Source organism: Lissotriton helveticus, chromosome 4_1 (assembly GCF_964261635.1).
Source record: "Lissotriton helveticus chromosome 4_1, aLisHel1.1, whole genome shotgun sequence".
Classification (NCBI taxonomy): Eukaryota; Metazoa; Chordata; class Amphibia; order Caudata; family Salamandridae; genus Lissotriton; species Lissotriton helveticus.
Genome location: NC_136063.1, coordinates 520,238,409 through 520,266,210, shown reverse-complemented (window position 1 = coordinate 520,266,210; position 27,802 = coordinate 520,238,409). Strand labels below are relative to the sequence as shown.

General features: G+C 42.4%; 1 protein-coding gene across 2 annotated transcripts in view; it reads left to right on the top strand.

Moving 5' to 3' along the window:
* ZC2HC1A (zinc finger C2HC-type containing 1A) overlaps positions 1–27,802 on the top strand; it is a 353,235-nt gene that overhangs the window by 170,996 nt on the left and 154,437 nt on the right. For both annotated transcript variants that reach the window (XM_078687119.1, XM_078687120.1), the window contains exon 7: positions 22,218–22,326. In XM_078687119.1, the coding sequence (XP_078543245.1) occupies positions 22,218–22,326 (109 nt within the window). The remainder of the gene's footprint in view (positions 1–22,217; positions 22,327–27,802) is intronic.

Sequence of the window (27,802 nt, the reverse complement as noted above, 5' to 3'; positions counted from 1 at the left end):
ATGCCTTATGCCTTCTCACAAATATCACTGTACATGCAGTAAACAGGCTTGCAGCGCACTTTCCTTTCCCATTTGGTGGTGGCCTCTTTTGTATAGTATTTGTGCCGAGTGCAGTTTCCGAAAATATTCATATTCCTTAGTACACATCTCTTTGAATTCCTCAAGCCCACCTCCAGGCTGATCTATTAGAATTCGACAACTTGTTGCAGTAGAGTACAAGACAAAGCACTGGGAAAGTCATGCACAGAGACTCAGGATCACAAACTGTTTAGGAGAAAATCACTGATGGACAGCTATGTAACCAGACTCATTACTGCACCACTGTGCGGTTTTTCTGACCTTGGTGCAAATGGTTGATGAAAGCACAAGTTTGTGCATTTCTAAACTGAGGGTCTCACCTTTTGAAGACTGGGTTACTAGGGAGTGACCTGTGAGAGGGCAATGACTTGAGAGGAACATTCCTTAAGATGGTCAGCCCTTCTGAAGCCTAATAACCCATTTTGCCACAAAGCAGGATTCCTGATTCAAAAGCATTTTAGAGCATAGCTGATCAACGACATTTGACTGCAAAAATCTACCTAAGCTGAACAATCTAGTGCTACTGTGATCCTCTGACTCACAGGATCGTAGTCTTTAAGCCCCGTTAATCCACATTTGCCTCAAAGACGATCCATGGCAGGAGTTTTGAAACTCTAAATTTCTGCAGACCTCTACCTATTGCAAGAGGTATTTGGAGTACTAAATGCCTAGAGCTTTCATTAGCTAAGATCGTATAGTTATCAAGTGTATAATATACCTAGCTGAAGACCTCATAACAGAGAATAGCCACTATGACTATCTATATACTTTTTTAAGGATTTGATTCACATGAAGTTTGATTTACCTTTGAAGGACATTACCATCTAGTGCAGTGTCTTCACAACATGTTTTTATTCTTATACTCTGAGTATCAATTTGCAATTTCTCTCTCCACAAATGGAAGATGTAAGGCTGCCATCACTTGCACTTTTTTGATCACCCAGGCATACTACTGCAGACATTATTAACTTGTTTTCAGCCTGATAGAGCTTTTGTCAATTTTAGTTTATTATAAGATAGGATTTAGGTTTATTTTTTGGGTCCATAATCATAGAGGATTAGTTCAAGCATGATTAGTTTCTGGAACATGTTCCTAAATGTATTTGTAAATAATCGTGTTTCATTATTTTGGCCATTAGTTTCTGCTGTTTTTCTAATCCTAACCCTTACATTACCAAAACCCCTGTCTTCAACTCTGTTACCCTAAACCTTACTCCATTTCTAAACTTAACCCCAACCGTTAATTTTGCCCCTACCCTAAGCTCTCCTGCCTAAACATTAGTCTACGCCATACAATAACTCAGAAACCCAGTCCACTGTTAATGTTGTTTCTGTATATTTTCTTGACGTAAATAAAATTATATTTTTTGGGCCAAGATGCACATTACCTATCTGATGAACTGCAGAGTCTGAAAATGTATGCTTCCCAATGCCCTTCCGTTTGTTTACCATGCCTGCATAAATGTTAAGTTTTGTATCGCCTGCTTCCATTCTTATATGCATTAATTCATGTGTAAACACAAGTCATCCCTTAAATGTGGTGGACAGTGCCTTTATAATTGTCTCCTCTTAGTAATAGCTCCTCCTCACTTGTGGAAGGGATAGTGGCGTTGTTTAAGCATATAATATGCTTTCAGGTTCAAAGACCACTTGAGGAGATATTAAGAGAGTTCTAAATGTTTGCTGCATACAACAACTGAACACATGTTTTGGTGCACCAGTTACTGTAGTTTAGCACCAACAAGGTCCAGATACATTTTATTTTCCCAGCTAGAGATGTCCATGCAAGAGGTACTGTAAACTCAAGGTTTGTCCAAATCTGTTAACAATGCAACAAGACCAAAGTTATCACCCAGATCTACATTCACTGAATCTAGCAATTTGATAACTTGGAGTTCAGTTACTTTATTGTACTATTGGGGTGTATGGCTATTCTTGAGGAAGCACGTATCCTTCACCTCGTGAGTGCTATGTAGCAAAATGCTAGCTATTTATCTATTAGGTTTTCTGTAATATATTTGTTTGATTTTTTAAAACTAAAAAAAAACTGGTATTGCAGCAAAACAAAAACACATTATTGCATGTTATGGCAGATTGTTAGTTATTGATTTTTATTTTTTTGACTTTGAGAGTACATTCCTGACCCCCATCGTCCACCCAGCGCATATCATAGCGGGAGCACTATACCAACATTATTTAGAATTGCTACAATGTCTCTGAAGTTGGGCTTCATCAAGTATAACAGTTTTTTTCCCCAAGGGCCTCATATTTCCTTAACATTCTGCAGGACCCACACACTTTGCACATCACTTCGTCTTTACTAGTTTATTATTATTTATTTATTTATAGGTTTTATATAGTGCTGGCTAGACCCGGAGGTATCAGAGCGCTTTACAGGAGCAAGAGCAAGGCAAATATCAATGGAACAATTTATACATGCAAATTACAATCAAGGACATGAGAATATCCACATTGAATCAGGAGAAAGGCAAAAACATCTTAGGATCAAAGGTTACATACAGTTAACAAAATAAGGGAGATGTGACAGAGGAATACTCATAATTAAATATAACAAGAGCCAGGATTAACAGATCACAACAAAATTACAGAAATGTAGTTAGAACATAAAATACATGGGAGACCATGGAGAGCAAGGTAGATGTAAACAATAAGGAGAACACAAGTAAAACTAGTTTCAAGATATCCTTTCTAAGCATCATGATTGGTACATTCCAAAACACCCGAGTGTATTTGGGCAGTGTTATATACTGCCATATCCCCAGTATCAGTAAATGAGGCCACAAGGACAAATCCTCCCCTACCACTGTTATAAGTAAGTCATTTATTGATGCACTGTGGTCCCCATTTGTCCTCTAATTTGTAGATTAGAGGTATGTCTCACTTTTTAAAGCTCTCAAGTGAGTGCAAGTCTTGTAGTATTTTGGAGTCCCCTGGGGGTGTTTCCAAGATGAGCCTACTGACCACTCCTGTCTTTCCGATGTCAGCCTGACTTGCCTTTATTACTTTTGTTGTCTGATTCTGTCCTCTTTTGGGGATCTCCCAGCAGTAAGGTACCCCTAAATATCCCATGGATTTCTCTGGTCTCTTGCCTGCTTGAACCAATAGTTTTTGTTGCGAGCTGACTACCCAATCATTAATTATTGTCAACTGGATTGAAAAATGGTGTAAGATCAGGAAGAGGGATCCCAAATTAATACAGTCCATACATTGCCACAATAGGGACCTTGTCACACTGTTTTGTTACTTGAAGTACCAGAAATCCTTAAAAATTGTACCATTCACTCGCACCGCAGCAGTTTGTTTAGTTTAGAGAAAAGACGTCCAAGACTCAAATTTGAGCCCAAAACCCATGGTCTTTCAGATGAATAGTGTAAAGGGCCATTCCAATGAGTCAAATGCATTTGCGTAATACGTGATATCACTTCTGGTTCCTGTGTCACATTTGCGTTCAGTAATTATCTAGATACTCGCCTGAGGTTGTGCCATGTAGACTTGTATCAGGCTACCCATTACTGTGTACAGGCATTTGGCCAAGACCCAAACCCCAATATTTAGTATTAAAATGTGACTGTACGAGGCTTTAGGCAGTTTACCCTGTTTAAGGATGAGTACCAAAAAGGCCATCCTTAGATTTGGTGGAGTTTTCCTCTCTTCTATGCCCCATTTAACATACAGCGTATAGGTTCCCCGAGTTTACTGCTGAGGCATTTGAAGTACTTGATTGGTAGCCCATTTGTGCCTAAAGCTTTCCCACTTTAGAGTTATTAAAGCACATTTGCAATTTCCATTGCCCCCCCTCCCCGCTCCCGGACTCCTCCTGCATTTCCCCGCTACCTCCCCATGATAAGGTAGCAATTGGGAGATACTTTACAAAGTTCCTTACTTAATCCATAGAGCACTTGAATCTGTGTTTGTAAAATGTCTCCAGGTATTGTGCAAACACCTGCACAATTTCTTCGGCTGACTTCACTAATTCCCCCAGGTTTGACCTAAAATGTCATACCCATCTGTGGCCCACCTCCCTCTTTCACAATCAGGTCAAGTGCACAGTCACTTTATTGCCTTCTTGATAAAATTCATGTTGTTGTGCCCTTGTCTCACTTTTGATTAATCTGTATTCTGCTTTGCACAGTGCTATCCAATGGCACATATCTGGTCGTTAGTCTAGCAGCTAGTCATTTGGCACTGAACTAATTGGTGTTCTGTTTCTTATGCAGCTGTCTCTCTTGCCCTGTGGCTACCATTGACCGCTAATATGGCCTGCCCCCTAATCACTTTCTTAAGTGCCTCCCACATGTTAACTTCTGATTGTAACATCCCTTCATTTTTACTGAAGTAGAATTCTGTTTGTTGCCTTTTAGGATCTCCTTATTCCTTAACCCAATTCATTTCAATTGTATTACTAAGATTTAGATGACCAATGAGATCCACTTTACTTAATTAAAAAACAAAAACATGATCAATACAAATTTAAAAAGCTTTTAAATATTTTTATAAATTTGAAACATACAATTTATGCTCTGGGTGAAATAATATTAGTGGTTTTTTTTGTTGCAGTTTGAACACTATATTTTACAAACAAAGACTTCAGGAAAAGGCAACGATTAAAGTGCAAAATTCGGGAAAACTACACATGATCAAGATTTTGTATGGATTTATTAAATACATTGCATAGTCTGTACTCTATAATTATTCTACTCCAAGCACCTGTAACCATTTTTAATTAGATATTGATATGGAACAATATATATATTTTTTGAACTCTGTGATCTAACTTCAATAATAAATAAGGTTGTAGCTGTGCTGAAATACATGAGGATACTAGACCATCCATCTTCATGTTTCCCTTAAAAATCAACATATCATGATTATTGTAGATTCTCCCAACAAACTATTTAATATAATTTTTAAGTTGGAGAATACATATTCCTATTAGAGGAACCTTACTCAAATTAATGTGCTAAAGTGCATAGTTAAACTTTTTACGGAAAGTATAAACTTTCCTATTCTGTTTAAAAGCTTCTAAACATAAGCCTCTTAAAGTATTTTCATCCCTATGCAGAAGACCATATCCGCAACTTAGAATTTCAGCCAGCCCTATTATGTAATTACTTGATGGACTTATTTCAAGGCATATTGCTTCAATCAGAGCCATCATATTTAAATTAAAATATTTTACCCTACTATCTCATGTATGAAGTTCCAGTGCTTTATATCTATAATTTTTGTACCAATAAAGCATTGTGGGGGAACTTTTGCACAATATAACTAAGGAAAATAAATCAAATGTCTTTGACAAGTTACTCCGTATAGTGAAAAAAGTGTACGTGTATGGACCATTGCTTTGCTTGAAAGATGTAATATGTGCTCTTTATCGAATAGTTTGGCAAAAAATGATTTCCCTAAATAAGGGTGTGTATAAACAGCTTCCATCTCCTCACTCCCAAAAACTATTTATATTTTCTTTTTTTCTACATCTCTTATCACAGTCATCATTTTACTTTTTTAATATTGCTTTTCAAATGAGGACGATCATATTTTTGGAGAAAATCCAACCATTTTTCAAACCTTTTGGTTTGAAGTCCAAGAGCACAATATATTTCGGTGGTCTACCTTTGGGGCGTCCCCTCCCATTTCATTCAGCGCAATAGGAAGATCAAATATATAAAGTGAAAATAATAAAGGAGCTCTCAAGCAACCCTGCTTTAAACAGTTTTTCAATAAAATTCAGGCGATAAACCACAGTCCCCTACAAAGAAAACGTGACTGCATGTAAAAGAATATAGTACTATATAGTAATTATCTTAAGCAGAGTCTCTGGTATATTAAAGTCTCGGAGCCTTCGCCACAGAGTAGCCCAAGCCGTCACATGTGGTTGAAAAATCCATGTAGGCCGCATAGACTGGTACACCAGGCGTTGATTCATATTTCTCCAAGATCATTTGCAGAACTGCAATATTACCAAGGGTTGAACTATTTGGTATGAATCCAGATTGCTCCAGCCCGATGATATTATTATCATCGGCCCAACTTTGCAGATGATTTAGAATGCTCTTGCCAAATATTTTCCAGATAGTCAAGCAGTGATATCTGCCTATAGCTACTAGGTTGACGGGTGATACTTTTCTTGTATAATTGGAGGATAACACTGCCCCTTTGTGAGGTAGCTATGGCTATAGTACAATAACTATCTAAATAAGGGTTATAATTGTAATAGGTATTTGATCTGGACCCCTAGCACCTGAAACTCTAGCTCGATGAATGTCCTACACCTGTATTTTAGATGGCGAGTGAAAAATTGCTACCTACAGAGGAAATCTGAGGAAGAAAAGCTTGCGTCATCCGAAGAATTTGCAGCTTCACTTTTAATTGGTCAAATTTTTGAAAGTTCACCACTCCTGTGCAATAAGTTGTCAAAAACTTCTAGTGTCTTGGTAGATTACTGTCTCAGAGATCTATCCAGATATTATCAGCCTGTTCTGATTTTTATTGCAGCTTTCCATCCTGCCATTCTTTTTAGAAAATTATTAATATATAAAAATTGACGTCTTTGCAATATATTAATCTATTCAATCTGAAAGAAACATGTAGTGATAGATTCCTTATCTTAGAATTACCCCCAGGCGTCAGACTGGACCTGGAAAGTTTTCTCGTCAGCAGTACCCCAGCGCGTCGGTAGGCGGCGTCACGTGCGTCGTTATAACGTTGTTGGTACTACTTAGACATGCCCACGCGCGCTGACGTCACTTCTTTTTTTTTTTTTCGCGCCAGCAAGCGCAGATCCGGGAAGAGCTAATACCCCCAGTCACTTTTTGACTGAGTTTTTCGAGGCCTTTTACCTCATCTTTTCGAGTCGATCGACTCCTGGCATCGTAGGGATGCCCGGTTTCAAGAACTATGGGGACAGTCATCGCATGATGTCGGTGACGGACTCCCACCACACGTCTCTACTGCCTGGGGCGCGACCACAAGTCGTGCCCCAACTGCTGGGCCATGGCACCGAAGACTTTGCGGGAACAGTCCCGAAAGTTGCTTGAAGTCCGGCAGTCGGCTCTGCGCCACTTGAGGTTCCGGTCCTGTGGGAGGTCGAAGGACTGGTCGCGGAGTCATCATCACCACCATTCTTCTGGATCTAAGTCTTTGCATTCCTGACAGAAGTGCTCCAACCGGTGGCCACTTCTTTGGAGCCCTTGCTGCCTTTTAATGAAGCACTGATGGACGTTCTTTTGGGCACCTGGTCCAGGCCCAACACGGGGTCTCCTGTGGATAGGAACGTGGCCCAACACCATCGCCCGGCTCCGGGCGACCCCCTCTTCCTTACCCAACACCCCACCCCTGAGAGCTTGGTTGTCCAAGCCTCAGCTTCCCAGAGCGCGTTCACTAATGCACCTCTGGATATGGAATCTAAGAAGCTGGATCAGTTGGGTAAAAAAACATTTTCATCTGCCAGCTCAGGGCTGCGGTCGGTGAACACTGCATACCCCTAAAGCCGTCATACCCACTTTCTGTGGGACACGGTTGCGCAGGTGCTGCCCAACTGTCCGAAGGAGGCCCAGAAAGTTCTTTCCCAGGCGATTGTGGCCGGTAGAGATGCAGCAAGTGCACATACGTTGTGGGCTGGATACTGCCGCGTCACTGGGCAGATCAATTTCCACGACTGTGGCACTTCCGCACCACGCCTGGTTGAGGACTACTGGCTTCTCAGGGGATGTCCAGAGCACCTTGGGTGACATGCCCTTTGATGGCATTCGCCTTTTTGGCAACCTCAGTACCACTCCATGTCAGGGGATCACTTGGCACTTCTCCAGCAGGAATTTGCGGCCCTCTTGGCCACGGGGCCATCAATCGCCTTCCGACGCCAGATGTAGGTCGTGGTTGTTATTTCCACTACTTTCTGGTTCCAAAGAGGGACCAGGGCCTGCGTCCTATCTTAGCCCTTCGGAACATAAATCGGTTCCTCAGGAAGGAGAAGTACAAGAGGCTCACGCTTGCTCAGGTCTTGTCTGCCTTAGATCCGCAAGACTGGATGGTGGCGTTAGACTTGCAGGACGCCTATGTTCATCTCCCCGTCCTGCCTGCCCACAGCCGCTACATGCGTTTCACGGTAGGCCCCGAGCATTTTCAGGTCCCCGTGCTCCCCATTGGCCTTACTAGCGCCCCTCAGGTGTTCACAAAAGTGATGGCGGTGGTCGCAGCTCATCTGCGCAGATCAGGGGTTTCAGTCTGGCTGTTGAAAGCGGGTTCGCCCCAGGCAGTTGTCGCCCACCTCCAGACTACGTCTGACCTCCTGCATTCGCTGGGGTTCTCCATCAATGTGCCGAAGTCGCACCTGATTCCCTCCCAGTAGCTCCTTTTCCTCGGGGCGGTTCTGGACTCAGCGCAGTGTCGGGTTTATTCTCCCGAGCAGCGAGTCCAGGACATTCAGGCTATGATTCCGATCTTTCAGCCTCTGTCCCGAATTTCGGCCAGGATGACGCTTCGACTGCTGAATCTGATGGCCTCCTGCATCCTGCTGGTGGATCATGCCAGATGGCATATGCGGGCTCTGCAGTGGGATCTGAAGTTCCAGTGGGCACAGCACCAAGGCAATCTGTCCGATCTCGTCCAGATCTCGGTGGGCACTGCAAGACAGTTGCAGTGGTGGCTCACTAATCGCGATTGGGTCAATGGCAGATCCCTCTCCCTTCCCCAACCGGAATACACAGTGGTGATGGACGTGTCCCTTCTGGGATGGGGCGGCCACGTGGGGATGCGGAGTTCAGAGACCTCTGGTCTCCGGCGGAGTCCCAGCTCCACATCAACCTGCTGGAGCTTCGGGCGATCCGGCTTGCACTGAAGGCATTCCTTCCTTCTGTCATGGGGAGGGTAGTGCAGGTGTTCACTGACCACACCACCACCATGTGATACTGCAACAAACAGGGCGGGGTGGGGTTGTGGACCCTTTGCCAAGAGGCTGTGCGCCTCTGGGCATGGCTGGAACATCAGGGCATGTCCCTTGTTGTTCAACACTTGGCAGGTTCCTTTAATGCCAGTGCGGACAAACTCAGCCGCCGGTGCATGATGGTTCACGAATGGTGTCTGAACTCGGAAGTGGCGCAAGGACTCTTTCAGCAGTGGGAGAGCCTTGGTTAGATCTGTTCACCACCGAAGAGCACGTGCAATGTCATCACTTCTGCATGTTGGAATTTCCAAGGCGGCACTCGCTCGGCAATGCTTTTCGTCGCGAGTGGAGTTGCGGCCTTTTCGCCTATACCACTTCTGCCCAGAGTGCTGAAGAATATCAGGCGCGACCGGGCCCAAGTCATCCTTGTGGATCCGGACTGGGATCAAAGAGTATGGTATCCCAAGCTACTCAGTATGAGCATCGATCCTCCGATTTGTCTGCCTATTCTGGAGGATCTTCTGTCACAGCAGCAGGGGACGGTTCTCCGCCCGAACCTGTCCGGGCTCCACCTCCTTGCGTGGAGATTGATCGGCGACAGTTGACGTCTTTCGACCTGCCTCCTGAATTCTGTAATGTTATCTTGGCACCCAGGCGTCCCTCCACTAAGACGGTATTCGCCTGCAGGTGGAATAAGTTTGTGGCATGGTGCACAGCAAAGGCTGTAGATCCCCCTTTCCGCCCCTCTTTCTGAGGTTCTTCTTTTTCTTCTCTTTGTTCCAGCAGGGCTCTGCTCTGGGCACTATCAAAGGCTACCTCTCCGCCATTTCCACCTTTCTAAGGCGTCCAGATCAGCCTTCCTTTTTCACGTCCCCCGTTCTAAATAGGTTCTTCAAAGGCATAAGGCTCATGTTTCCTCCTGTCCCTTTCGTGATGCCTCAGTGGGACATTAACCTTTTTCTTACCTTTCTGATGTGTGCTCCCTTTGAGCCACTTCACAATTATTCTCTTAGCTTCCTCACGCTTAGGACTGCTTTCCTGGTAGCCATCACCTCTACCAGAAGGGTGAGTGAGCTCCAGGCTCTCTCCTCTAAGCCTCCTTTTCTCTCTGTCCATCCGGACAAGTTGTTCTAAGGACTCATCCTTCTTTTCTGCCGAAGGTTATCACTGCCTTTCACATCGGGCAGATTGTCACCTTGCCCACCTTCTTTTCGCCTACGTATACCTCGAAAGAGTAAGAGAGGTTCCACCGAAAACGTGCGCTCTCTTTCTATCTGGACTGCACACAACAGTTCCTGGTGGATGACCAGCTCTTTGTTGGCTACGTGGGCGCCAAGAAAGGTCGGTCGTTCTGTGCACAAGCGGACCATCTCTTGGTGGGTCGTTCTGTGCATAAAGGCTTGTTATTCCTTGGCTAAAAAGAGGCCTCCGGTGGGGCTCCGCGCCCATTCTACCAGGGCGACGGCAGCCACTACTGCCTTGGGACACAGTGTTCCATTGCATGACATCTGTCAGGCAGCTACGTGGGCCTCGCTGCACACATTTACCAAGCACTACTGCTTGGACAGCCAAGTCCGGAGAGACTGCGTTTTTGGCCGTTCTGTTCTCCAGGATTTTCTGGTGTGATCTTGGTTCGCAGACCCACCACCGGGGTTGGTATTGCTGGGGTATCTATTCTAAGATAAGGAATCTATAAATACGTGTGTCTTTCAGATGCACAAGTTACTTACCTTCGGTAACGATATATCTGTAAGAAACATTAGTGGTGATAGATTCCTTACCACCCCACCCATCCTCCCCGTTCTGCGAATTGATTTCTAGGGTTAAGGGCCCTAGTTTCATGGCACCAGTGGTCAGTTTCTTGTATGACTCTGCGTTCCTGGTGCAGAAAGTTCTGTACAGAACTGACGTCAGCGTGCATGGGCGCGTCTAAGTAGCTCCAACCTCATTCCAGTGCCAACAACGCACGTGGAGCCGCACGACGCCACCTACCGACGCGCAGGGGTACTGCTGGCGAGAGAACTTACCAGATCCAGTCTGACGCCTGGGGTAATTCTAAGGTAAGGAATCTATCACTACTAATCTGTTTTTACAGATATATTGTTACCGAAGGGAAGTAACTTGTGCAACTAGACTCATTACAGAGGTCTTTAAAGGTTCTTCGATTTACCAGAGGTCATTCTTGGAGCAAAGGTTTCTTAACCACAAACTTCATCATGTCCTGTTAATATTTATGAAATGAGGTTAATCCCTGATCTATTCTACCTTTTAGGGCTTTTTTGTATTGCTTCTTATAATTTTTCTTTGTTGGAAGCATTCCAAATGCACCCTACTGTTCGATGCACCAAAGTAGACCTTCTTTCCCTACATATTCCAGGACGAGCTGCCCTCTGGAACAATGTTGATGGTGAATGATAAAATTATATGATTACTCACAGAAGTATCAACTGTCGGAGTTTCATTCTGTAGAGTTTAAGAGAATCTCCACAAAATTCTGTAGAATTCCACCAACAGGCATAAAAATTGTAGCTAGTGCTTCTCATGCTGAAATTTAGCACTGGTAGTGCTAGCAGTGCTGAAAATCAGGGTGAATGGCACCATGCATTGCGCAAGATCACGCAGCCATTCGAGTACATTTTGCTGCCACTCAAGTGTAAAATATACTTGAGCTGCAGCAAATCTACTTGAACGGCAGCCCTCTGACTTCGAATGATGGCAACCGCCAACGTTTGAAAATCTCTCCAAGGGATGCAAAATTTTACTGGCATATTCTGGAGCCTCACAGGAGAAAAATTCTACCTTGTAGCGATTGGTGGTTTTCAGCCTGAACGCCGCTTTAACCCCTTGCATACTGCCGCGATTTTGCGCCTGTGCGGCAAAATCGCGAGTGGGCGGGTTCATGACGGCCCCCAGCCGTCAGCACACGAGCACCGTAGTGCATTAAGGATGGGGGTGGTCATCAGCATGCAAGGGGTTAAAAAGTAACGCTGAGTGGCCAAAATTCTGCCAATTCTGCGGGTGGAACGGAACCATTTACCCACCCCTAATTCAGATCAGATAGTAAACCAAATAAGACGTGAGATGTAATAATGTAATCAATTATTGAACAACTCTTTATATGTATATATATTCAATTCAAACATTTCTCACCCTCCGGCAGAAGAACGAAGGACACAGCAGGGTTTGACTGGGGTTTAAGGCTGCTTTATTAAATGGTTTTAGGCAAACCGGTTTCAGCGTGTTGCTTTCTTCAGTACCAGCAGTCTTTGCAATGCTTCCTCACTCACTATCTTTATGGCATAGCCCCGCCTCCCTTGTGGAATGAGGCTCACTTGCACATGACTTTTCTTCATGCAGCTCCAATACCGGGGACTACCAGTCCCACAATGCTGCATGACGACGTCCAGTACTTGTGGGGAACCGTGGCAAAATCAAAGTTCACTCGCCATGTGTCCCCTTCTCTCTCTATCTGCTTGCACGTTGGGTTCTGGGAGAAGCAGGTCCTCATGGGACAATACCAACAAGAGGTGGAAGAAAGAATATGTCTATGGCTGCGCTTTATAGACGATGTGTTTATTGTGTGGAGGGGTGATAGTCCGAGCGCTCAGGAATTTGTAGAGAAAATCAATACAAATGATTATAACCTGTTCTTTACTTCTCAATGTAGCACAAGCTCAATCGAGTTTTTAGATGTCAAGATACAGGCAATTAACAACAAATGAACTACCACTGCATATAGGAAGCCCACAGCAGGGAATGCAACCCTCCATGCATCAAGTGCACATCCTAAACACTTAATAGCCAGTATTCCCTATGGGGAATTACTGCGGCTTCAGCGCATATGTAGTACCCCCGAAGCATATGAAAAATGTAAGATTGAAAGTCTGGACAGGATGCGAGCTAGGGGCTACACAGAGGATATGCTTACTAGGGCCATGGACAAAGTCAGTGAGAGACCCCGAGAAGAACTATTACCAACAGACACTGAGTTAGCAGATGATATTGCAAATAGGATGAGGCGCCCAGGCTGATTACAACATTCAGCAGGCAGGAACGCAAAATAAGAGCTATACTAAATAGAAATTGGCCAATTGTTTTAACGGATAGCATTTTAAAAGAGGACCTTCCGGAGAAACCCTAGGTAACTTTTAGAAAATGCAAGAACATGGCCACATATGTATCACAACCAACAGTAGCAGGGGCTCCTGCTTCTATGTGGTTACCAACCAAACAGGGTTTCTATAAATGCACAACCTGCCAGGCATGCAATTTTTGTGTTAACACTACAAAGTATAGCATACCTTTCAGTAAAAGTGAACAGAGTATTAAGGGCAACTTTGACTGTCAGACAGAATTTGCTGTATATATACACTCGCGTGCACTTGCGGACTTGGGTACGTGGGAAGTACTATAAAACCAGTGCACGTGAGAATTTTACAACATATAAGAGCAATTATCAACAGCGATTCCGCCTATCCGGTAGCCAGACATTTTAAGGCGATACATGGAAAAAATATCAATTGTTTGTCATATTATGTCATTGATTCGGTACCCGTACCTAAAAGAGGCGGCGACAGAGAAAAATTAATAAGGCAGCTGGAGACAAAATATATATTAAATCTCAACAAGGCTCCAAATGGATTAAGTAACACAGAGGACATGCACACATTCTTGTAAGATATAGATTCCAAATCTAAAAATGAACCACAAGTAATGAAGTAATAATGCAAATGCTATATAGAAAAATCTCTCATTCCTGTTTTTAATTATCACTTACATTTTTTCATTTTTTGCACTAAGCACTTTTTCTGACAATAATGTTATCTTACGTAATAAGCTAGGTTGGTTTTTGGGCCGGGGACCGGACTTTTAACCATAGATCCTAGGATAATTCATAAAATGCAAGTATAGTACAAAAACATCAAATTATCGTTTTTTTAATAAAAAGACAGTCACTTTTTGCCAGATTTGCACATATGTAGTGGGATTCTTGTCCCCTCTTTTTGCACTGTAATTGCGTAATTTTGCACAGAAATTGGTTTTATAGTCATTAATGCCGTTATTTTGTTTTAACTCTAAAGCTTTATATCTTTGAGTTTTACATAACCAATGCGTAATATTGCACAAATGCAATTAGGTTTTAGAGCATTGATGCTGGTATACATGAATTCTAGAATGCGATGAATTTTAGAGTTTTTAACCATTTTTAAATGTTGTAAATGCAATAATTTTACACATATTTATTATTCATTATTTACGGCATAATGTTGCACAGTTATAAATAATGCATTTATGCAGAAATATATAAATGACTGGTGTATATTGAAACCGATTGCATAACAGGTTGATGTAAATGTAATACTGCATATTTAAGTCAATATATAGATTGTCAGTTATAGTATGTTTTCACTTTTTATGCACCATGTGGTGAGAATGATTGAAAAAATTGAGTATTTAATGAGGGAGTCTACTGCATTGTCGCATGTGATCAAGGTTACTTGTTAACCGAAACGAGTCCTGCCAGAAGAGAGCCATGAGAAGAGTTAATAAATCTTCCTAAAATACTTATCTGCTGCTTGGTGGTCCGTCATTCTGTGGTCCGAAAACGCCGTTTTTCAGAATGTGCTAGGATATATATATATAAATTTCCTCTCAAATGCCCTGAGCTTTACAGAGGTCACACGATGCAGCTCCTACCATCCGGTCTGGAAGCCTTGAGGCTGCTTGCAGTTTTTTGCATCCATTTCATTTTTAGATTCCCTTCTTTATTCCTGACGCGTTTCGAGGCCAACGCCTCTTCTTCATGGGCTGCTACACAGGGGAAATGACTGACTAATAATACACAGAGACAATGAACTTTTCAAAAAATGTTTAATACAGGACTCACCTTAGAGACTACATGAAACAGCATGCTATTGTGCAACTCTTGTGTGTAACACCCAAACTGGGTGGTGTTCTCAATAAAGCAGCCAAAGAGACAACACTGGTGAGTCAGTCATTTCCCCTGTGTAGCAGCCCATGAAGAAGAGGCGTTGGCCTCGAAACGCGTCGGGAATAAAGAAGGGAATCTAAAAATGAAATGGATGCAAAAAACTGCAAGCAGCCTCGAGGCTTCCAGACCGGATGGTAGGAGCTGCATCGTGTGACCTCTGTAAAGCTCAGGGCATTTGAGCGGAAATATATATATATATATATATATATATATATATATATATATATATATATATATATATATATATATATATATATATATATATATATCCATATCAGGTCTCATATCACTGTTCCAATGAAACTGTGTACATTGTGCTAAAATTGAAGGGTTAAAAAAGGTTTTATAAAACCAGTAATATTCAGTACTGAGCAAGGTGGCAATCCCTCAACTCTCGTGTCCTTTTCTGGATTTTTTTTGCCAAGTAGGTAATTGCATAAAAATTGCTACTTTCCAGGGCCTCCCTGCACCAAGTCTCCTGGATGCAGATCATTTCTGCATTCAGGGAATCCAAAATGTGCAACCTGCTAAGTTCCAGGAAAGGACATTAATGTCCTTGCTAAATGGGCTTTTCAATCTGATGCGACCTTGATTGATTGTCCTCTCAATTTGACAGTCTTCCCGAGCATATGGAAATAACTGTTAATTTCACATTCTTTTTCACTTCCTCCAAAAGGACACTACAGTATTCGAGAGATGATCTATCTACTATCTTCCTTATTTCCAAAGTGTCCATTTTCATTCCTGTTGCCTAATGTTTGGGTATTTCCAGCCTAGTGGTCAATGAGGAGTGATCTGATATCTCTAGAGCTTAATATTTTATGCTGGCATACCTCTCGCCCTATGCCAGTGGCATGTAAAAAGTAAACCATAAATTACTGTGGTAAGGTTAAATGCTAGCACCAACCTAGAGTATTCCCAACTTAATCTCAAAAGTTACTGTTCTTTAAATAAATGCAACCCCGAGCAACCAATATTCAACACTGTAATATAAGAGTACAAAAAAATTATTGGTTCTTACTTTTTTATTTTCTTTCTTCTTCACATTTCATTTGATATCCTTAATACACTTCATGGTTTCTCAGGTATTTTCTGTAGCCAGCACATGTTTCATCAGTTAGGTACATACACCTCTGACTTCATCAGGGCTACAAGATAAATATAAACAGTCAGTTCAAAATGTTGTACATCGTGCCGTATCCCATCCACCTAAAGACCAAGTGCTTGTTATAATGATATCCATGCCTATACCACATTAGTCATTGCGTAACAAATATGTGAATGTAGCTTCTAGTATATTTTTGTTAGTTGGATAATGTGCCCAGATCTATATTTAACCCTCTATCAGGAACTCTGCACTCAATGGAGTAAGCAAAACATGGGTATATGATTTGGTCCCAAGACCAACTCAATGATGGTCCACATCATAACCTTGATATATATATATTGGAATCTCCTGCGACCGAACATAATACTAGTCAAGCAATTATAACGAAGTAGGCATGCCTTCTTATGTTATTTTCACTTTTGTGCTACCTTATAACCCATAGATCCGTCGTAGTGCTGGGAAGTCATTACACCAGCTCACCTGTTATCATCAAAAAATCTAACATTGTAAAGTTGTGTGTAAATGATCAATTACAAGTTCTTCAGTAAATCTGTGTATAATCTGTTTTAAGTCACTCCACTGTGTCAAAATACAAAGTATAAAATCACGTCAAATTCTCACCTATGTTAAATTTATACTTAGCTCCTCATTTTTAGTATAGTAAGCTGCATATGCCAAGATATCAATTACTTGAAAACATAAACTGGTAGATGTGAATATCTGTATATTAACCCTTATTTGTTTAAGGTACAAAATGTCCCCAAAGGCATTGCATGGGACGCATGGATTTGAAAACCCTGATATCTTAAATGATGACTAATCTGGTAAATCTAGCTGTGGTTACAGATGGGACTGTATTCGCAAACTTAGATTCCTGTGTACCAAATTATGACTGTTGATCAATTGTTCATGGTAACAAAAAATCCTTCTATGTGTTGATCAGATACGATATTTAGAAAATATACCCTGCCACAGGTTTATGAGACCACACAGTGGTAAAAACTTTGTTTACTACAACTACTTCTGCTTTCTGTACACATGAATCTTAAAAGAATTTACCACACTTTTTAAGTTTGCGCAAAGCATGTGATCTACAACAAAGTGTTGGAAACAGAACGTTACTGACCTCAGCTCGTGGTGTAGCTTCAAATATGCCACCCATCTCCCATACTAATCGAAAACAGTTGAGCTGTTAGTTTAAGGTTCTACAAGTGTGCAAGCAGAAACAACAACTCTGATGTTAAAAACATAATCTAAGGGGGGGTGGGTGGGTGTGTGTGTGGGTGTGTGTGTGTGTGTGTGTATACAAATGCATTGTAAGTTTCGCCTACGTGATGGGCAAGTCATTTGTGAACCCAGAACTAAGATTGGAAAAAAACAGGCTCAATCACAAAATTCAGAACACTTGCAGACGCGGTCTCCATCAGTCTTGTGCTCCTGGAATATCAGTGGACTTCAACATCAAATAACTACCCCAGAAATATGTAACTTCTTTTCCGGTCACAACTGTCTTGCCTTCCAGGAAACATGGGCCGCCAAAAACTACCCCTCCAACGGTTACTTGGAACATTGGAAGCCTGTTGTAGGAGATCAGAAATTTGCCCAGCCAAAGGGGGCTCTGTCAATTTATAAGTCGTGTAGCCTTAAAGGCCCCATAGAACCACTATATTTTAAGGAGAACTAGCTCCTTGGAATTAAAATTAACTGATGGAGACAGCAGCGGCCTCTGCTACTTCTTAATGCATGCATTAATCCTAATGCCCTTACAGAAAGGTCTCAGTTGAATCGCCTATTTACTGTCCTGCGTGACCTTGCAGGGACTTTACGTTTTCAAATTGCCTCCTTATTGGGGATTTAACACCAATCTTTTTCAAGGGTCAACGGAATACTCAAAGTTTGCTTCCGATATCCTTACCACCATTGAAGAAATAGGTAAAAACCCAGGACTCAAAAAGTTTGTAGCCGCTGCGAACCTTGGGTTTTACAACTTTACACTGCGGGTTTCATTGAATGGGAGATTTCCTCAGGATATTGCCCCAAACTGGTCGTGAAGAAACAGCAGAAAGTACTCATATCTTGACTATACAATTTGCAATACAGAACTGCTTCCATACATAGAAAACTACAGCATTATAGAACGCCCATAAAGCGATCATCGCCCTTAATTCATCACCATCACTTTGACCTTAGCATACCTTGAGCTATATTCTGTTACACACACAGGAGTTTAAATCGATGGAATGAAGAGGCTAGCATTAAGGTCATGCAAGAGTGAACCACTTACTGTTTGTCTTAATCTGTGGTCCTCTGACCCAATTGAAGACTGATCAAATTTCTGCACTCGGCTTTTAAATCAATTCCAACATCCGACGCAGCATTGTATGGGGCGTAGTAGCAGGCAGGCCTTTCACTCAATTGAAACAAAGGCGCTAAAGAAAACCAGAAACACTGCTCTTAGGGCGGTAAAGAGTCACCCAGAATCTAAAGTTTTATTGTCCATCTATAAAATCGCACAAACTAGTTCTAGATGGGCATGTCGAACTGAAAAACAACAGCATCTTCAACATCTCTGGTGCATGCTTCACCTTGCAAGTAAGAGTCTGAGCCCTAGAAACGTCTGGGCACTAGTTAATAGACCAACTAATAGAAATCTTTGCCTAGGCTCTGCAAGCATCTCAGAGCAGGAATGGGTAATATTTTTTGCAGGTCACTTCCAGACGGGGGCGATAAAACCTTGCAGATTGACCAACATCTATAGGGAGTGGCCGGTTAATCTGAAAAGAACACCGAAACATCCAAGTGAAGATCTTGACATTTTACCCTCAGAGCTGGGCAAAATATTAACTAGAGCTAGATCAGATGGAGCACCGCCGGGCCAAATGGCCTACCACAGGCCTTGTTCAAAAAGAACATTCCTTTCTGGAACAAGCAGTTAGTTACCTGTTGGAACGCAGCATACTGTACCCTACTCTTGGTACAGTGCAATAATGTGGCCGATTTCATAAGACTGGCCCCATGCAACTATAGGCTGATTGCCCTAATGGATACTGAGGCTAAGTTGTTTACCAGTTTGCTGCTTGAAGATCTTAAAAGCTGGGCCATTTCAAAGGACCTGATACAAAAAAATCAAACTGGCTTTGTGGCCAACCCTGGCGCGAGTAATCTCCTAGCCCTATCTATCCTCATTGGTAAAGTAAAAACTTCTACGGCGCTCTTCTGCTGCTTTGTGGATTTCAAAGCTGCTTTCGTTCATGTGCCAAAGGAGGTTCTATGAGCCAAACTAACGTAATGGGGAATTCCGTCCAATTTACTGAATTCAATCATCCAGCTCCATTCCAACACCTGGATTCAAGTGAAGATAGGCTCTGATTCCCACCTATCCAGAAAAACACTGACGTCCAGGGGGAGTAAGACAGGGATGTATATTAGCCCTACTGCTTTTTAACCTGTTTCTATCTGGCCTTTTAGCAGAGTTAGATGCAATAAATAGCCACGCTCCGAAGATCGGTGATACGCAGAACCACAATCTCTTATATGCCGAGAATCTTGCTCTCTTCGGTCTTACGAGAGTCGGACTGCAGCACCTGCGGAATACATTATACAGGTACTCCACCATGAACAACTTGGAGCTTAACCTTAAGACAAGTCAAGTAGTGAGATTTGGCAGAAAGTGCTATAGAGGTGGCGGCTGGGCGTTCAACAAGCTTCAACTGTCGATGGGTAAAACCTGTAAATATCTGGAGTTTTACATCGACTCAAGGGGCTCTTTAATGAAACATTGTAGTAAAAATGCCATGAAAGCCCTGATAATTCCAGTCCGCTTCTCCAAACTCGCTAAAAAAGTGACTGGTCCTTGTTTAGCATCAATGCTTTAGGTACTGCAGTCCAAGAAAGGTCCCACCCTGTCATATTGTTATGAGATCTCTTTTGGCAAGCTTAACATTGCACTTAACCAACATGACACTAAAATCTACCAAAAGGTGCTGCAGCTACCAAAAACCTAGTCTGCAGCCCAGATTCACCTGGAGATTGGTCTTGTAACTTTATTCTTTACAAAGTGTGGAAGCCTTTCTTAACCAGTGCCACAAGTTGAGACAGGCTAGCTAGAGCTTGCTCACTTGATTCCCTGTTATGGACTGACATCAGCATCAGTATCCTCAGTGGGTCACACAATCGATTTTTTTAATGAATCCCTGCTAAATTGATCTGCAAGTAAACTGTGGGCTCTCAACCCAAGTAAAAAAGCCTTTAAAGTAAGCACCAAGAAGCGAATTCAACTGGGCTTCAGTTTGTCCGACAGAGAGACATTGGCCAATGTTAATCATGTGTGGGCAGTAATTAAATCCTATCGGTTGGCCCCACCTTTGCCTCACCTTGCTTACACATACTCTGTACATTTTTAGCGCTTAGGCTGTGTGAGTGGCGCTTTTGGAAAAAAACATATTCCTACCTGGCGGTGTACTTCAGGCGAGGTTGTGTGTAGGGGCTGTGGACAGTGAGAAGTATCTCTGGTGCATGTGGTATGCCTCTGACCAGCATTGTTGGACTTGCATAGATCAAAACTGAGGCCTGGACGGAACAAACTGGGAGTCCGGAACTTTAAGCAGGGTATCATCACAGCTTTAAATCCAGAAAACACTGCTCTAACCATTAGCTTTACGATCTTTATCCATCAGGCATATCGCAAGTTCAAGCAATCCATTAGTATCCATAAAATCACTGGAAAATAAGGTAACCACCACACGTGGTCACAACAATTGGTTTCTCAAACAATGTAGCTGATGCTTCAATCCATAAAGCTATCAACCTCCAATTAAAGTTAATTACAAGGAACCAGGCTAAAAGAACCAATAGTTGACCTCAGACTGATCTCTGCTACTGACTAGCACCATTCTACATTCATCAATGATTTGTTCTGCAGAGTGCCATCTGGAATCCCCTGCGGTGGCAACATGCTGTTCATCTTTGATTTGCCTACAGGTTTTCTTACCACTTCGCAGTTCTTCAACTTTCTGGTCTTGCCGGACTGTAAACATTACGTATTTTGCAATAACTCTGCTCCAGTTGTTATACTATGGCTTCCTTACTTTAGAAGGGTCTTCTCACCAGGTGTCTATTTTAATATATAAATGTTATACTTTTTGCCTTGGACGGGAGCAACGAAGGGTAAATTGTTCAATTACTGTTTCTTAAATACTGTAATGACCTTGTATATCAAACAAGAGTCCACCAGTTGTTGCCCTTCACTGAGCTCCCTCGTAAATACAATAGCACACGTAATAGGATGTCTTTTTTAAACTTCCACCCTACGCTAGGTGTTGGAGATCATGCTCTGCTAATTTGCTCATGGGTCTTATTACTTTTTAATGTCAATCTGCACATGCTCAGTGATCTTAACCCTTTTAAAAAGGTTGTAAGACGCAGGTCGCAGTTTTTGGTTTTTCCTTTTTCTTTTTCAAATATGTACGGTTAGCTAAAAAAAAAGACATAAGAGAAGTAACCTGTATTGAAAAAAGAATATTTGCACAAGGATTGTCCTTTCATGTCGAATACTTTCTGCTCTTAGACAATTATGGCTAACCCGACTAGTAATTAGAAAGTTATATAAAGTTTAAACAATGCAGCAATGTGTAAATAGAAGTATAACTGTTTATTTTTGTTTTGTTATGTATCATATGCTGCTTTTAAGATCCTGGAGATCAAATAAAGCTCATTGTTGTTGTTGTATTCAGAACAAAGTCATTTGTGAACCCAGAACGAAGGTTTTTGAAGTGAACTGCCGGTAATATTTAGAATCCAACACAGATGGAAGGATATTGCACAATATATTGCCTACAACTGAAAAAGATGCAAACAGTTGGTCTCAAGTAAATAACCTGTCCCTTAAAGTTGCTGGCCTCATTCCAGTAATGCTGTACATCAATGTGTTCACTTGTTTTTTAACTCCGCCGTAGGCTACTTTTAAATGTTTGCATGCAGCCTAGTGATCACGGATTTCTCATGGTTGTAAAACATCACATTTCTGTATGAAAGATAGAAGACTTGTTGTCTTTGCAAATTTATATCTTGTTTAAATATGTCTGTTTCAATTACGCTCAAAACATCACTCTTTATACATTTACTTCAACTTTTGCTAGGTGCACCAGCAAATAAGCTTTCTGCTACAGATGGGTCCCCTGGAACCAAACTTCAGACAATGTCTCCAGCTCACCGAAATGCTCGAGGAGGAATTAGTCCAAAATCTGGGTAAGATTACATAGACTTTACGATAAAGACTTGTGATATTAAAGTATCCTTGTCATTAGTGTGTTATAGACTATTCGTATGCGCGAACAGCGTTTCATAAGCCAAACAAAAAGCTGCAAGAGGTTTGCAGCTAAAGCATGACTCAGGAAAATCTTGGTAAAAGTTGGGGAGAGAGACTATATGATTAAGCATATTGGCATGCAAGAAATATATTTATTGATGCACGACACTTTAGCAGTTAGCGTTTTTGTGTACATGTGAAAATCTCTCCTCCTCCTTTCACTCCCCACAACATGACTCCCTACTCAGTTTTTCAGGGTTCCTCAGAACTTTATACACTGTATGTTGCTTGGCTTATTATACAGGACTTTTACCTGCTTTACCCATGTAATTTTTTTTAATGAGAGGAAGACTCTATTCAACAGTTGCCTGATCATAAGCGCTTCCTCAATTTCTGTCAAGACAAACGTCAGTTGAGGATGCCTGAAAACCTTTAAATATTTTTTTGTGTTCACAGGACTTTTTTTTTTACTTTGCTTCAAAAACTTAAAATAACAATAAAGCACATCGACCTTAAGCGACACCCTATGACTTCTCTCCCACTACTGTCCCAGAGATAACATTAATTCCATCACCTTTAATATACATTTTGTGGCATTACAGACTCATTATATTGCCTTCATAGTCCTAGTTTAATTCAATCAGAGTGGGAAATAACAAGTTGAATCTTCCCCAGCTGTATAAATAAGGGTGCTTACACTTAACATTAGTGTCAATAATGGAATTATAATTTTGTTTTGTTTTGCTAGGAAATGTTCTGTAGCTGGACTACAGGCGAAGCACGATGTGGAAAATGTGCAACTGGTTTAAAGTGACATTTTTTGCACTCAGACGACCAGTCCATGTCTGTGAGAATGTTCCCTAACTTGTTCTCAGTCGGAAACTCTTAGAAGTCTTAGCTCCCCTAGTTGAGTGGGACCCAAAATGGGATGTATCTGACTTTGCATGACCTATTGGACACTTCTTGCCAAAATAGTTGAGATTGCTGGAGTAAATGGCCTCTAAGTAAATCACAATTTGGTTCACCAGTCTCCATGAAAGTTTCTTTGTGACTTGCTCTTATTCTTTCAGACAGGATAGAAGGCATGGTTAAGGGTTCTCCAGAAAAGCTGAATGAGAAATGATCTATGTACTAGAATTAGTTCCCCCTAGAAACCACAGAAGATACTCCTCCTGGCATAAACATCCAGTCTGCTAAATCTAGTCCCTGAACATCCAATACCCTCCTGCAAGATATGAGACATGGCAACCTGGTCAGCTTGGCCAACAACTGATTCCTTGACAAATCTGTTATCGGTCCAGTGTTGGAACCATGATTAATTCTTACCTCAGACTTTGTCACCTGCTGAATTATTCTCAAACTAAAATATGTAGAAGCAATATACTCTGCCTGGACTCAAGCAGATCTCATATACTTCAGCTATATCTTAACAATATTGCATCAAACACCCTTCAAACCAGTTTCCAATTGACAGTGTCTCTTAGTACTATGGAGTTCCAATCATCTGTGAGATTAGTCTTCTTGGGAGGTACTCTGCCATCACCAAGGCCTTTTCTTCCTGGAAATACGTGCCAGAAATCTTGGCCAACACCACCTACATTCTGGAACAGTCAGTAGATAAAATGGACTACTGCGGATGTTTTCATTCTCAAGAGGACTCAATACCAGATCCTGTCGACTAATGGGATTCAAACACCAAACAAGTTATTGTACAGAAAAAGTTAGTGACTGGACCCCTTTCCTCGTGTAGATGTATTTGCACATCATGAGCACCAGCATTGTCATCTGGCATAAACTGGATCATCACATCCGATGCTGCTGCAAAAATATCTCTGCATTTTCATGCATCCATGTCGTCCATCCACCACTGAATCTCTGTTTGAGCCTCCTCTGACAGTCTGGTCTCCTCGTAAGACATATCCGTTGTGAGATAAATAATCAAGAACCTCTATAGCCCCACTATACTGTGTATGGACACAAAAATGCTGCATGGGTTGACAGGGCCAAGAACCCAGCAATTCTCTTCAGGAGTCTCGAGGAGAGCAGATCTTCCTTTATGGAGGTTATCTTGGCATTGAGAAGCAGGAGGGGTTTCCAACACTGAATCAATCAAAGATCGTAAGAATTCCATGCTCTACTTGAGAACCAAGTAGGCGCATTCCTCCCTGCTGGTGCTTCTTGGACGCTGCTGGAACTTCGCTGGGGACTCCAAATCACGACCTCCAATGTGTGTGAACGCGCACATAAATGCAAAGCCAGCCTGCAGCCCCTCATAGCTGCATTTCTGCCTCTTGGTTCTTCTTGGACACTGCTGGAACCTCGCTGGGGACTCCAATCCCAACCTCCACTGTGCGCGAACGTGCGCAAAAAGGCGACGCTGGCCCTCTGCGCCGGAGGCTCGCGGGCAAAGCCCAGGCCAAGGGCTGGTCCATCCACGCCCTTCATAGCCCGGAGGAGACTGGGCCCCTCTAACATCTGAATCCAGGGTATTTCGAGTTCTCTTCTTGAAGGTACTGTCCCATTGTTATTAACGTTTTACGGCATCTTAAGACACACTTTATAATCATTGTGAGTAAACCGTGGTGCGCTCCGGTGGTGTGGAGTAGTTGGAACACTTGACGCCTTCATAACGAGGACGGAGTCTGTTCTTACCCAAGAAATCGAATTAACGGAGCTGTGGATCTTTGGACTCCTTGGTCTCACAGGAACGATCCACTCTTGGCATTAATACTAAGGACAACTTCCCTTTAATTCCACCACAAACTTCAAACTGCACTACACCTGGCATCACCCATAAACTTGTCCCCTCCTTCAGTTATATCGAACGGCCCCAACGTAGTTACCAGGGGCCAGGTTGCTAAATCTCAGACAGACGATAATACTGGTGAGCCACCAGTGAAAAAAGGAAGGGCTGGTGAACTACAAAAATAAAAGCCTCTGAAAGCGATCAAACTGGCAAAGTAAGCGGGAATGTAAAAGCTGAACCTGAGTTAATTCCTATATCGAAGTCTCGTGAGCCTGCCACACTGTCTCCCCGGGTGTATGACCATGATTTCTGTAAAATTCAAGACTTTGGTTACCGTGCTTCTAAAACTTCATCTACTTAAACTCACTTACGTTGAGGAGAGACTTTTCAGCATCAAGGCCATGGACATAAGCAACCCTCCCCCTCCCCCTCTCCTCCTCATTCTAGACATCCCGGCATAGGCTCGGGCCCACTAGTCCACTCGGAGGCGGGGTTTGCCAATCTGAATCTAATACTGTGAGGAGCCATTCATGTCAGACACCCCATCCAATTAACTACGTGAGAACTCTCGAGCCCTCTGCTTGCTCTCACTGCCAGAATCCCCCCTCACAGTCCACTGAGTACTTGGCTAATTTGAGGAAACACACAGACACCTCTGACCCACATGCCGGCACTACTACAAATAGGTCAGTAACTAACTTAGAGGCAACATCATTGGGGAGTGGAAGAAGCAATGACCTTCTAAGCCAGAAAGTACCCAATCGGAGACCGTCTGCTATCACAAATGAGTCTCTGCATCTTCCTCTGGCTGCATCCCCTCTTGTATTGTTCCTGGGCAATGTCCCGATTTTGAGGGAGTGTCAGGTTAAATCAACCACCCAATTAATGGACAAAGCCCTCCACTGGTTGTCTTATCATACAACCAGTCCAGTCGGGGGGGGGGGGGGGTACCCAACTGGCAAGTCAAAACATAATGGCTAGGAGGGGAGGGTGGTTGGGTTCATCCCTAAAATCAATGGAGGATGACTGCGTGGTAATACATTTTAACAATCCTTTTGCATTGAGATCTGTCTTAGCCCAGTTGTACAGAGCTCCACCTAAGGGCCCACAGATTTCAGCACTACCTCTGGACCACTTCTACAGGCCCCTCTCATCGTCAGCCATAGAATCTATGGCTTACTCAAAGGGAGTTTCACTGAGGCCTAGAATTGTGGACAACTTGGGGGTACCCCTTGGGAACATATTTGCTCCACTTTCTGATCTGTAACTCTATTACTGACGACAGCCACAGGCCAATGAGGGGACAACCATAGTCTGAGCCCCACAGTTTGATACTCAATTGGCCAACAAAAATAAGGAGGTGAGGCAGGGTCAACGGGCTACCTTCAAAATCATATCTTAGAATGTGGCAGGTATTTCAAGTAAATTGGGCGATGAGCAATGGCAAAATCTTCGGCAAGAACAAGATATCTCCTGTCTACCTGAGACATGGGCAACTGAACCCATCTTCATAAACGGGTACCGGTCCTTCCAGACAAGGGCAGCCCTGTTGGCATCCGAGAGGGCAAAGGAAGGCCTTTTAACTCTGAGCCCTAACACAGTAGCAATGAAAGTGAAAAAGTTTGAAGGAGAGAGACCCTATTTTCATCTCCTCATTTTTTAGCTCCCCAGTCAAGACACTTGGTTGTTAATGAATTAATATAACAACAACTTTGGGGCAAACATGCATTTAGCTGTAGAGGAGGTGAATAGGGCAATCAATGCGGCTGCAAAGACAACAAGGAAAAATGAGGCCTTAAATATTATTTGCTTGGGAGATTATAACATACACCCATGTAAGTTTAAACAAGACAGAGTTTCTGGACTGGAGGGGGAATCCAGTTTACCATTTTTCAAACTGTACCTATGGAAACCATCTTAACAGGACACTCTTTTCCAGGAATATGGCATTAATCAGTAATATGTCTACTATATTGGACTCCCCAAAAATAAACTTCTGTTGAGAAGCCCATGAATCAATAATAGAATTTATAATGGTTTCTAGTCCACCCAGTGATCGTTGTAATTACGTAGATGCACAATTAATAGTTTTAGCGACCATGCTATCTTAACTTGTAAGGTACTTCTGACTCCCAGGGAAGTGATGAAGCAACAAGAAATAGGACTCCCAGCGATTAACCAGGAGGTATGGCTACCAATTAAAGTGGGCCCAAATCGACAAGCTCAAACTGAACCAGAAATAATAAGGATTATCCAAGACAATATTAGTAATTGTCTGGATTCAGAAAATTCCCCCTCAGCCCTGATAACATCCTTTACGGACCTGCTAGAACAAATAAATGTGGCACTTACCCGGAAAAAGTATATAAAAGTGTAAAAGGCAAGGGTTGGTTTGAATCACCCTTCTCAAAAATCGGGAAGGCCCTCCTTGAAGCCCTGAGAATACAACCCAGAAATGCGTGCCACATCATCTCACTTTGCAGTGAATACAAATTAGCAAGAAGACATATTTTGAGGGAGGAGACATGGGCTAAAATTGAGCATGCAAAACCCATGGGTAATAGCAGAGAGTTCTGGGAGATAATTAACGCACCCTATTTTAAGACTCAAAGGGACCCTACTCTAGAGTTTAACGTGGAAGAGGAGGAATGGGTGCCACATTTTGTAAA